Here is a 13,703-nt window from a genome sequence, read left to right as displayed (position 1 = left end):
GGAGGAGCACAGGGATCTCAGTGGTCGTAGAACTGGAGGAGATTACAGAGATAGGAAGAAGAGGTGAATCCATGGAGGGATTTGAAAATGAGGGCGAGAATTTTAAATCAAGGCATTGGGAACCAGTGTAGGTTAGCAAGCACAAGGGGTTATGGGTGAAAGGGACTTGGGTGAGAGCTCGGAGTTTACGGATGGTAAAACATGGGAGCATAACCGGGTGTGCAACGTAATAGTCAAGAATGATTTGTAAAATACTTAATTAATAATTTTCATCATTACACGTAGTCCCATTCCCATATTAAAAAACTTCTGAGTAATCAGGATGTAAGTCTGTAAACCAGATTAAAATGGGAGTTTCTCAGATCCACTTTCATCCCTTCCGACATCTTGCCCTCCCCCAACACTCCTAACCTCCCAAAATTTTAAGGAAGCTTATTTTATGACAATATTTGAATGATAATGTTAAGTTGAAAGTTTTATAAAGATGTAGAGTAAAACTTTACCGTTGTTCCATTTCACTAAACAGGACATCTCGGGAATTCAGGATCATGAGTTCAAGGTCCGTCAGCCAGATTCTCCAGCATTGTTATATCAATTGCGACAAGGAGATGAAAAGCTACAGGTGACTGAAACATGTATTTTAAAAGATATTTCCTTTGAGTAATTTTATAATTTGCAATGACTGAAGAATTGCACTCTTTCTTCTAAAGAAGAATTTCAAGTTCCATCTGAGCTAAATGCTGTATTCTGTTTTGAAGAAATAGTAATATTGAATTTTTCTGTCCAGGCTGATGCCATTGTTTCTTTTTTTATTGTCTGTTGTGGGTACAGAAACATTAGATTTTTATCCACCAAAACTCAGTCGAAGCCAAAGATAGTTGTAAAGAACAAACTAGCCAACACACTGCCTCAGAATGGATTCTAAAGGAAAAGTACCAGTATCTTCTGATGATGAAAAAGTGTATTATTACAGAGATGTGTTTTTCTTGGCATTGCAGCAACAAGTTATTGAGATTGTTGGGAGATGATTGTGAGGAAAGTAAACAGGCTTACACATTTTTAAATTTCTCTGCGTTATTAACAATTCCAAGATAAACCTATTTCTGAATTTAAATGGGGCTGCTTTAGACTTGGAGTAATTTGGTCAAAATGAGAACTTGATGTCTTTGATAGGCACTTGAGGATTTTGGCTTGTAACCTTCCTTTCTGATGCTAACTCAGAACCAAATAAGACAAACTATTTTGAGCTATGAATACCAGTTCATAACTTTAATAAATTTGCACACAATAGGCACCAATGGCACTGTTTTATCCAGCTACTTTTGGAATTGTGGGACAGAAGATAACCTCATTGCAACACAGATCACAGGGTGATTCAGAAGATCCACATGATGAACATTACTTAGTGGCAACCCAGAGTAAACAGGAGCAGGTGAGGGTTATGAATTTAGTAATACTTAACAGAAAAGTCTGTTTAAATTGACGGATATGCAATGAAATAGAAGATAAACAAGCAAATCATTAATCATTGCAAAATAATGTATTAGCTGGGTAAAGAACTTGCAGAGACAATAATGGTTTTGTGCTTGTAAAATCTTTGAACTAGTCACACTTATTTTATACCAAGTCATTTAATGTGTTACCACTGCTATTGTCTTAGGCTGCCAAAGCTATTGCCGAGAGGAAAGCATTGGCTAAGTATGCTGGATTTGAAGTAGAATCAGGTGCTCAGAATACTGACAGTGCAGAGAAGAGTCATTCCCATGAACTAGAACTTGGAACCTCTCAGCATGATTGCCTACTGGGTGGAAATGATTCTGAGGATCTCCCAGCAGCTCTGATGGCCAGAAAAACAACTGTATCACAATTTGAAGGAAAGGCTTTAGGGCTTGATAAATCAATACTGCATAGTATTGATTGCTGTGGTAAGAATTACTGTAATGCACTGTAATTTTATAAAAATAAATGATAGGGATTAATTTGAAAACTTGTTTCAATCATTGTTACATTTACAGGACAGTATGTATACTTTCATTAAAGCAAAAGATAAATAGCATTTTGGGTCATCAAACACAAGAATAAAGAAGTAACTGTGTACAGTTTTGGACATCTCATTATAGGAAGGTCATTAAAGCCGTAGAGATTTTCCAGCATTCACTGAGATGATTCCTGAAATGGCAAACTAGACTTAAAAGGAGAGACTTGAGATGTTTTGAATGATCCAATGCAGCAGAGAAGCTTAAGAGGAGATTTAATAAGAGTTTTGTTTGAGAATTATGAAGGATTTTGTTGAGTGATTAGAGAAATACCATTTCATCTGACTAGGGAATCAGTGACGAGGGATCATCAATTTAAAATGATCACAGAATGAGGGCAGATGTTAGATAAAATCCTTTATGTGGAGCTTTGGTGGCCTATAGAATATTTTGTCACAGAGAACAGTTAAGGCAAAGACCATTGCACTCGTGGAGAAAGAATAAATATTCAAATAATATTAATTGCTGGATGAGCAGAAATTTCCTCCATTTAAATACTGGGAAGACTGAAGCCATTGTTTTTGGTCTCCGCTGCAATTGCCATTCCCTAACTACTGACTCCATCCCTCTCCCTGGCAACAGTCTGACATTAAGCCGGTCTATTTGCAACCTTTGATTCGGAGATGAACTTCCGGGCTCATGTTCATGCCTTCACTAAGACTATTTCCACTTATTTCCATCTCTGTAACATCACCTGACTTCAGCCCCGTCTCGGCTCAAGTGCTGAAACCCTCATTTCTGCCTTCGTTACCTCTAGACTCAGCTATTCCAATGCACCCCTGGCTGGTCTCCCACATTCTACCCTCCATAAACTTAAGGTCATCCAAAACGCTACTGCCCATGTCTTAACTCACATCAAGTCCCATTCCCCTATCACCTCTGTGCTCGCTGACCTATGTTGACTCCCGATCAAGCAACTTTTTGATTTTAAAATTCTCACCTTTCTTTCAAACTCCTCGTTCCTCCCTTTCTTTGTAATCTCCCCCAGCCCCACAACACTGCGAGATATCTGCGCTACCCTAATTCCTGGTCTCTTGTACATCCCCAATTTTAATTGCTCCACCATTGGTGGCAGTGCTTTTAATTGCCTAGGCCCCAGTGGGTCAAATGGCCTCCTTCTGTGCTGTGTGGTTCTTTGATTCTATATTTCAACAAAGAGCCATTTGAGTCATTGATATGTGATTTATAAGCATAAGTTTTAAGTATGTTTAAATTGACGTAACAATTTAGCAAAACACTGTATTTGTATATGTTGTATCGTGGAACAGTAGAGCTCAGGTTTCTGTCTGACATCCCAAACTTATGAAGTTGAGTTATTTTTGTGAAATTGAAATAATCAAACAATTAAACTTCCTCATAAAGAATACAACTATCTATATTTTTTAACTAAGTTTGAGTATGTAACTTTTAATGGATTGATCCACTAAAATAGTTTTGAACAAAAGCTCTCTATATAGTTCGAGGAAGAAAAATTTGAAGTCTGTGCTATCTTAATATTCTCCTGGTACTGTGCATCACATAAGAAAAACATGTACACTTCCAGGCTCTGATGAAACAAAAAAGAAAATGTACAGTTCCATTTTGGTGGTTGGAGGGGGCCTAATGTTCCACGGGGCTCAAGAATTTTTACAACACAGAATTCTGAACAAGATGCCACCATCTTTCCGCAGAATAGTAGAGAATGTTGAAGTTATCACAAGACCCAAGGTGAGAAAAAGTATCTTTTATACTGTACCAGAATGGTATTGTTATTAAAAGGTCATTTTAAATGTCTGTCTGATCCAGACTACTGAAAGTTCTGTCTGACTTAGATTACTGACAGATTAGGAGGCCATTAAAGATGCACTGTTTTACATATGTTTTTTTCATTTATTTTTTCGTGGGATGTGTGTATCGCTGGAAAGGTTAGCTTTTGTTGCCCACCGCTAAATGCCCTTGAGCCAAGTGGCTTGCCACACCATTTCAGAGGGCAGTTAAGAGTCAACCACATTGCTGTGGATCTGGAGTCACATGTAGGCTAGACCGGGTAAGGTCAGCAGATTTCGTTCTGTAAAGGACATAAGTGAACCAGATGGGTTTTACGACAATTGACAATGGTTTCATGGTCACCACTACTGAGAGCTAACTTTACGGTTCCAGGTTTATTAATTGAATTTAAATTTCACCAGCTGCCATGGTGGGATTTGAAACCCTGTCCCCAAAACATTAGCCTGAGCCTCTGGATTACTAGTCCAGTGACATTACCATTACGCCACCATCTTCAAAATCTTCAGCTAACTAATGGTGACTTCAGTATTAGTCCTACAGAACCATCTGCAAGTAAAAAAAAAAGTAAGGATCATTTTAACTCCTGAGGTAAAATGAGCAGCCTAAATGGGAGCGGCAGCAGGCAGGAATGACCCCATGAGCATGCCACTAGCTGACTTCCTGGTCAAAATATCAGAGAATGGCTGTCCTGATATTATAATCTGGCAGCAGGAGGCCACTTGAGATTCTAAGGAGCAGACCCCTGTACAAGGTAAGAGTTTGGCTGGGGAATCCTCCTAACACATTAGGAAATCCCTGGAAAAAAATGTACCTTATTGGGCTTCTTTTGGCTTAGGCTGCTGCTCCCTGCAGGTTTTGGCTGGTGGGAAGCCATTGCTGCTCCCTTGCTAAATATACAATAAAAAAAACCTCATGTTCTTTAAAAAAAAAAATCTTTGACCATTTTGATGCTCCCATATTTTTTCTACATGTTTGAGGATGACCTTTAATCCACTATCATTTAATGCCAGGTTCCACAACTCCAGCTCGTAGAATCACAGATTCCATTCTAAAATTTATTTCTTGTCTTTTACATACAGATTAATTTTAATGGAACAGCATTTCTAAATGAATCCAACTACATAAATAATTATAGCTCCTGGCAGAAGTTTGACTTCCATTTACTCCACCCACTTAACCAAGGCTACATAAATTTGTATATTCTACAAACTGCAGAATTTACCTAATTATATTGCCAACTAGCACTCCCAGTGAATTTAGTTGCATACATGCCAGCTCATCTCGCAACAATGGAATCGACTTTAACTTGCCCGCCTATTGGAAACTAGGTGGCATGGCAGGTAGTTAAAAGGGAGCAGGAATCTTACCCACTCCTTTGTTGCTCTGGTATACTTGAATTTTAAATTGTAGGGAACAAGAACATCCACCACAAGTCTGGGTGGAGATCCTTTTTAAATATGCAAATTGTGCTCCAATGTTGCACTTTAACCTGAGGCCAGAGCAGCACCCATTTAGACTTCTGGAAACCTAATTTTAAAATTTAGAATTTGCTGTATCATTTGTGCCTGGCCTACCTGCAAGTAGGCTTGATGGAAAGCACTTATGAAAATTAAAACTACATTCATCCATTTTATACAGAGGATGGAATATCTTGCAGGCCCCAGTTAATGCATATTCCACCTCAATGTGCTCTTCTGTCATGCATGCTGAAAGGTAGGAGCACAAAATCCTAACTTTTTACCCAGTGTATTTTGAGACTACTGTAACTAGCATCATTTTTCCTGATGGTGTAAAATAATCATCTAGGGCTGTCACCATCTCCTCATCTAAAGTTGGGCCCTCTGTTGCTAAAGCTGTCTCCAGGAATCTTAGTTTTCTCTCACCACTCTTAAATTGCAGCCTGATGCTGCGAAAGAATTCAATATTGCTTTCACACCTAGAGAGGTTTCTCCAGTACCTCTATGTGCCTGAGCAAAGTATAAGAAACGCATTCTTGTCTGTAGGATGATACCTGCAGTTAATAGCCTTCACTCCTTGTTTCCCACTGTTATCATTTTCGTTGTGCCCTTTTTTCTTTACTTTTGCCCCTTGTCTTATCCTTTGACTTCCCATTTGTGTTCATGCTCTCATGTCCTCTCTCTCTTGTCAGCCCCTTCCTACCGACTCTCCCATTCCCTTAATACACTTTCTGTGTAAGCTCACATATGAAAAATGACCACCTAGGTAGTACACCTGGACTGTATGATTGAGGAAATCTTAACAATGCGCTTAGAAAATCATAGTGTCAGAATTTTTTTTAAAAAGGGAAATCGTGTTTGACAAATTTATTAGAGTTTTTTGAAGCTCCAATTAGTAGCATAGATAAATGATAGCTGGTAGATGTAGTATACTTGGATTTCCAAAAGGCATTTGATAAGATGCCACACAAAAGGTTACTTTGCACAATCATAGAAATCACAGAAAGTTAATGGCTCATAAAGTTGGTGGTAATATATTATCATGGATGGAGGATTGGTAATTGGACAGGAAGCAGAGATTAGGGATAAACAGGACATTTTCAAGTTGCCTGCAACTAGTGGAGTGCTGCAAAGATTAGTGGGGCCGCAGCTATTTACAATCTATACTTATGACTTAGATGAAGAGACAGAGTGTAATATGATAATACAGAGCTTGTTGGGAATGTAAGCTGTGAGTAGGACACAAAGGGGCTGCAAAGATATATGGACAAGTTCAGTGAACGGGCAGCAATGTGACAGCTAGACTATAATGTGGTTAAGTGTGAGATTATTCATTTGAATAGAAAAGCGGGATATTTTTTTAAAAGCGTGAAACTTCTAAATATTGATGTTCAGTGAGACATGGGTGTACAAGGAACACAAAGCATATAGGCACAGCAAGCAATTACAACAGAAACATTGGGCAGAATTTAGCCCTCGATTGGCGGGTGGGCCCCACCGGCTCGGCAGCGGGCGGGCAGCCAACCCCCACCGCCGAAATGGGGCCCGCTGCCATTTTGAGTGGGTGGGCCAATTAAGGCCTGCCCGACAGGAAGCGTTATCCCCAACTGTCAAAGTGCGCTCTTTCGTGCATGCGCGCGAAAGAGCGCGCTGCTCCCTGAGGCAAAGTGCTGTCTCAGAGAGTTTACTGGTAGGTAAGAAAAGTCAAAAAATAGAGAAATATTAAAATTATTAACATGTCCCCCTCATGTGACAATGTCACACGAGATGGGACATGTTAATAAGAAACACACAAAGTTTATTAAATTTTTAAAAAACGGACATGAAACTTCATCCCGCCAGTGGATGAAGTTTCATGAATAAGCTGGAGCCCGCTGGGGCTCCTGGCCTGCCCGCCAGCCTTAAGCTTGGACGGGCAGGGTCTTTAACAAGGTTAATTAGCCTGTCAGTGGGCTTAATTGGCCATTGACAGGTCGGTGGGCGGACAGCTGATTTCGCTGTCCGCCCGCCTTCCTGAAGATTTAAATGGACCGGGATGACGTCGGGTGTTGCTCCCGATGTCATCCCGCGTCTTTTTCCCCTCTGCAAGCGGGCCCCACCCCCAAATCGCTGAGGGGAAAATCCTTCAGATTAACTCTGTTTCTCTCCACAGATGCTATCTGACCTACTGAGTATTTCCAACATTTTCTAATTTCATTAGAGGCAAATGAAATGTTGGGCTTTATTGCAAGGGGATTGGTGTACAAGGAAAAGGAACTCTTGGTCATTTGGTGAAACCACACCTGGAATACTGTGTGCAATTTTGGCCTCTATCTAAGGAAGGATATACTTGCATTAGAGATGACAGAGCGAAGTTCACTAGATTGGTTCCTGGGATGAGAGAGTAGTCCTACAATGAGGTACAAAGTAAATCGGGCCTATATTCTCTGGAGGGGTTTGACAGGTTAGACACTGAGAGGTTATTTCCCCTGGGTGGGAATCTAGGACATGGGGGCATAGTGTCAGGATAAGGAACCAATCATTTAGGACTGAGATGAGAAATTTCTTCCCACAGAATATTGTGAATCTTTGAAATTGTTTACCCCAGAAGGTTGTGGGTGCTCCATTGTTGAGCATGTTCAAGGCAGATGGACAGATTTTTGATCCCTCCGGGAATCAATGGATGTTGGGAATGGGTGAGAAAGTGGAGTTAAGGCAGAAGATCAGCCATGATCGTATTGAATGGTGGAGCAGGCTGTAGGGGCCAAATGGTCTTTTCCTCCTACTTCTTATATTGTTTGATGGAAATCCATTTTGTCTTGAGACATAACATGCAGGAGAGATAAGGGGGTAAAATTTGAGGAAAAGAAAACTGCTACAATCCAGTCTACTTTTTAGTACCTTCACTTAATTGCAAATCCAATTGTGTGTGTTTTACAACACAGTAGCAACATTTTCTCTTTTTGCGAAACATTGTTATGTGCCTTAGTATTTATTTCTTAATAATTTTCTCCACACCTATGATATATTTTGAATTAACAATGTGTTTGTAAAATAGTGCAGTAAAGAATGGTGGCATATGTACTTCGGCTTTATTTTTAAAGTTAGTTGTCTAAGTTTTGAAGGATGTTTTGAGTTTTGAGAGTCTGAGATGATCTACTATTGGGAGTATATTTCGTGCTTCCTCCCAGGGAGAAGAAGTGGTCACCAGACCAATCTCTGGGCAAGATATGTTGGACTTTAGGAATTCAGTTGCAAATCCAAAATAGAATTTTTGGAAAAACTGCGTTTCTGCTTGCTCTGTTATTTTTATTCTATTTAACATACACCCGAGCTTTTAAAATCCTCAACAGTGTTTCTAGAAAATGAAAAGCAGTATGGCACCGTTTTAAGTTGCCTTTCACTGGTCTGTTGGGGAGATTCATAAGCTGATTCTTTTTGACTTTATATCTTTTTATAATTAGGACATGGATCCACGCTTGATAGCATGGAAAGGTGGTGCTGTTCTGGCTTGTCTGGATACTACACAGGAGCTGTGGATACACCAGCGCGAGTGGCAGCGGTTTGGAGTGCGCATGCTACGGGAGAGAGCACCATTTGTATGGTGAAAAGTCCTATCCACAATTACCCTTACGAAATAAAAGTCTGTAACTGACTTTTCTGAAAGCATGAGCATACATCAATATTGATGTTTTTAGTAACACTTTTGTTGCCCTTTTATTTTGAGAAAATTATACAGTTGTAAAACTGTTACAGAAATGATTAAAAGGTCTGCTGATATATGTACAGTATTTTGAAAAATGAAGAGGAAGAGTTTATCAAAATTAGTGTCACTGCTGCGAAGCCATTTTCCTGGTGATGCTGTTGCTGTGCAAATATTTTGTATTGCTGAGAAAAGAGACTTGCTGTGTAAGCTTTTCATCTTGCACATGTCAGAATACCAAATTTCAACGGGTACGATAAATTTATACTGCAAGAGAAAAGGGTGTTTGATTGGTGGACTCTGTTAGAGGCATTTCCATGGATAATGCACCATGGAACAGTTGTCCCCCAAGCTTTTGTTTAGTTGAAAAAGACACAATGTCTGGCCATGTTCTTTTTGTTTGCCGAGGACAGGGCCTTACATATGAATATATGTAACTTTGAACAAGCTACATTTGTATATTTTGTATTCGTTATAAATAAAGTTTTCCTAACTCACATTTGTCCTAAATTTTAAGCATGTAAGCGCATCTGCCAAACTATTTACAAATTACCTTCTATATTTAAAGTTACTGTGTTGATTGCAGTTTCTTTATTTCAGACAGCATTTAAAAGGATAAAAGCAAAATACTGCGGATACTGGAAATCTGAAACAAAAACAAAAATTGCTGGAAAATCTCAGCAACTGACAGCATCTGTGGAGAGAAAGACAGAATTAACGTTTCGAGTCCGTATGACTTCTTCAGAACTAAAGAGAAGTAGCAATGTGGTGAAACATATACTGTTAAAGGGGGTGCTTTAGTGACAAGTGAAGCTGAATGAAAGGTCAGTGATAGGTGGAGGCAAAGGAGAGATTGCAAAAGATTTGCCACTTTCCAAAACAGTGATTCTGTCTGTCTTCCTTCCTTAACCGAGATTTCCCACCCACGGTGGTGGACAGGGCCCTCAATTGTGTCCGACCCATCTTCTGTGCCTCTGCCCTCACCCCTTCTTCTCCCTCCCAGAACCATGATAGGCTCCCCCTTGTCCTCACTTTTCACCCCACCAGCCTCCACATTCAAAGGATCATCCTCCGCCATTTCCGCCAACTCCAACATGATGCCACCACCAAACACATCTTCCCTTCACCCCCCCCCCCCCCCCCCACCAGCGACAGCATTCCGTAGGGACTGTTCCCTCCGGGACACCCTGGTCTACTCCTCCATCACCCCCTACATTTCAACCCCCTCCCACGGCACCTTCCCATGTAATCGCAAAACCTGCCCCTTTATTTTCCCCCTTCTCACATCCAAGGGCCCAAACACTCCTTTCAAGTGAAGCAGCATTTCACTTGCACTTCCTTCAGTTTGGTCAACTACATTTGCTGCTCCCAATGCGGTCTTCTCTACATTGGAGAGACCAAACACAGACTGGGTGACCACTTTGCGGAACACCTTCAGTCTGTCCGCAAGCATGACCCAGACCTTCCTGTCGCTTGCCATTTCAACACATCGCCCTGCTCTCATGCCCATATGTCCGTCCTTGGCCTGCTGCAATGTTCCAGCGAAACTCAACGCAAACTGGAGGGAATAGCACACCATCTTCCGACTAGGCACTTTACAGCCTTCCGGACTTAACATTGAGTTCAACAACTTCAGATCATGAACTCTCTCCTCCATCCTCACCCCTTTTTGATCCCCTTTTTACAATATTTATTTTTTAATTTTTATATATATACTTTTTCCCATCTATTTCTATTATTTTTAAAATTTATTTCCGTTCACTGTTTTATCCCCACCTTTTAGCCTATTTCGATCTTTCCTCCCACACCATCCCCTCCCTCTACCCCACCCCCACTAGGGCCATCTGTCACTTGCTCATCCTGCTTTCTACTCTTAATGTCACCATTAGCACCTCCTTTGGCCAGTATCACCACCATCAACATCCCTTCAACCTTTTGTTTATGACATCTTTTGCAATCTCTCCTTTGCCTCCACCTATCACTGGCCCTCTATCCAGCTTCATCTGTCCCACCCTCCTTAAACAGTATATATTTCACCACATTTCTACTTCTCTTTAGTTCTGAAGAAGAGTCATCCGGACTCGAAATGTTAACTCTGTCTTTCTCTCCACAGATGCTGTCAGACCTGCTGAGTTTTCCCAGCAATTTTAGCATTTGAAAAGATTTCAACCAGACAGCCTTTAATTTTCCTTTGGCAGACAAGGGATACCTTCCAATGAAGTGCCAGTATATCAACAGCTGCAGGTTGTTTTGCCTCATACTCCCAGTCCACTTACGACGGGCGGAATTTTCCCAGAATTGCACCAAGTGCACTAGCAGGCGGGTAAAATGGAGTCCTACCCGTCAGTGAAAATGGCGGGTTTTCACGCCGTATCGTCCCGAGCGCGCCTCATTATTTATTCAATCCCAGGAAACACGCAGTTTCCATGGCGGGCGGGCTCCCATTTGCCTGCTTGCCATCACCCTGCCACTCCATCACACCAGCCGCCATCTTTAAAAGGCAGCCGCCTGCAAAGTGCTCATCGCCACCAGGTCACCTCCGTTTCCCGGGAGACATGGCCAGCAAAGGGAAAAAGACTGCAGCCTCCGCCTCGCTTCAACGACGGGTCCCTCGAGCGACTGTTGGATGCCCTGGAGGCCCACCAGGAGGTGCTCTACACCGCTCTGACCGCAGGATGGGCAGCAAGTCAACAACCCGGCTTTGGAGGCGGTGGCAGCGGTGGTCAATGCAAATGCAGAGGACAGCCACCCAGTGCTGCAAAAGGATGAATGATGATCTCTGTTCCACCAGGGTATGTCACACTTTTCATCACTCCCAACTCTCTCACACACAAACCTATCACACATCCACAGGGCCCTCATTCCCTGCCAGTGCAAGGGACATCATTCTTTAACACACACCATCATTGTCCTCATCCCGTCCATGGGACCACCCACACAGGCCAAGCATACTTATCATCTGGCCCATTAGGCGTCCTGATACACTCTCCCCATCTCTATTCAGGCAGGACAAACTGGCTCACAACAGGAGGGAAAGGTCGCAGACAGGTGGAGGGCTGCCAGAGATCAAAGTTCTGACAGAATTTGAAAACAGAGTGATTCAGCTGGCCGGCGATGACTGGGACTGGTCCTGTGCTGACAATGAATTCAGCACTGCTTTACTAAGTGAGGATCCAGCAGTGCAACATCCATCAGACAACCAAACCGAGTGATGTGTCCTCTTTCACAGGCCACAGCCGTGCACTAACTATCTTTCCTTGCGTTCAAAGGCACATCTGCCAAACAGCCGACAGAATCCAAGACCCAGGGCCTCCAATCAAGCCCCGGAGAAACCTCTGAAGAGGAATCTGGAGGCACCCTTCCTGAAGTTCCATCACAGCGCTCACCCACACCCCCCACCAGCACAGAGACACACACCTTGGTGGGACCTAGCTTTTGAATAGCCTCGGGATCATAATCTGGTGAGCACATCGCACTTTCTGATACACAATAGGTGGAGGCAGGGACTTCCCCGGTCCCTGCACTCAAGAGGACTGCTGGAGGCCAGAGCGTTGCTGAGTCCGAGTCAGATGACGAACCTCTGGACTCGAACATGTCACAGTTGCTGGAGCTGCAAAGGCAAGCTCAGGAACATCAGGATGGGATGTCCGCTGCACTCCTCAGATTGCAAGGCACGATGGAGGAAGTCCGTCCATCTTCAGGCTGAGGTGATAGCGCCGGAATTGCAACGCAACAAGGTCAACACTGGTAGGATGGCGGCCGCCATGGAGACCTTGGTTGAGGACGTTATTCCTGCACTGCAGCATAGGCTTAACTCCATCGCTGATGCCATAGTTGGCCTCCAACAGTGTGTACGCGAGGGGGGTGCTGGGCAACTTGATCTCACTCCAGCCCCCCTTCTGCTCACAGAGTCAGGCAGGGGCCCTCAGGCACCCATAGGGAGGAGGATCAGCAGGTGCACACTGCGGGGCCATCCACCAAGGTAACTCTGGGAGTGACCGGACCATCCGAATCCCCTCTTCCTGTGGCCTCCACAGCTCCAGATTCACAGACCGAGGAGGGTGCCACTGCCACACAGCAGGACCCCAAAAGCAGGCCCTCCAGAGGATGCCCGCCAAAGTCATCACAGACAGGGTGTCACAGTCAGCAGGCTGCCTCCACCTCTGCTGTGGATGTCCGGGGAGCACATGCTCTCAGCTCCTTTAAGGTGGGGCTGGCCCCCATCACACCAGCATCTGCGACCAGTGATGCTGTGCACCAGCTCCTGAAGGCAGACACAGCATCAGATGCATCTTAAGTTTCATGGCTGCATCTCTGAGATGGCCCTGATCATGGAGCGCAAGCGAGCTGCCCTCGGTCAGACAGGAGTCAGACATTCTCAGAGGCCATGTGAAGATCTATGAAGTGTCCTCACTGCATGTTGTCATCATCCACCTGCGATCGAGCGACTATTAGGGCCTCCACTGCATCTCCATGACAGGAGCATTCTCACAGGGGGTATTGGCGCTGCCATAAGCCAGACTAGAATCAAACATTCACAGCTGCAATGTGAGGATCTATGGGGACACCTCACTGCATGTCATCATCATCCTCCACAAACCTGGCAGCTATGAGGGCCTCCCAAGTGCACCTGCCTCATCCCCGTCGTCGTCACCACCAAAGATCCCCTCACTCTCATCATCATCAGCGTCCTCATTGGAGGTGACATGCAGCTTCTCCATCTCCTCCTCAGCCAGCTCCTCTCCCCATTGCAGCGCCAGG

The 13,703-nt window shown here is 43.3% G+C and overlaps 1 protein-coding gene across 1 annotated transcript in view; it reads left to right on the top strand.

Moving 5' to 3' along the window:
* actr8 (actin related protein 8) overlaps positions 1 to 9,439 on the top strand; it is a 31,559-nt gene extending 22,120 nt beyond the window's left edge. Inside the window, exons 10-14 of the mRNA XM_078543502.1 lie at positions 527 to 622; positions 1,292 to 1,432; positions 1,661 to 1,925; positions 3,580 to 3,743; positions 8,704 to 9,439. Of these exons, the coding sequence (XP_078399628.1) occupies positions 527 to 622; positions 1,292 to 1,432; positions 1,661 to 1,925; positions 3,580 to 3,743; positions 8,704 to 8,847 (810 nt within the window). The 3' untranslated portion in view covers positions 8,848 to 9,439. The remainder of the gene's footprint in view (positions 1 to 526; positions 623 to 1,291; positions 1,433 to 1,660; positions 1,926 to 3,579; positions 3,744 to 8,703) is intronic.
* The last annotated feature ends 4,264 nt before the right edge of the window (positions 9,440 to 13,703 follow it).

This window comes from Cetorhinus maximus, chromosome 6, assembly GCF_964194155.1.
Source record: "Cetorhinus maximus chromosome 6, sCetMax3.hap1.1, whole genome shotgun sequence".
Lineage (NCBI taxonomy): Eukaryota > Metazoa > Chordata > Chondrichthyes > Lamniformes > Cetorhinidae > Cetorhinus > Cetorhinus maximus.
The sequence above is the reverse complement of the archived record's forward strand: the minus strand, read 5'-3'. Positions and strand labels throughout refer to the sequence as shown.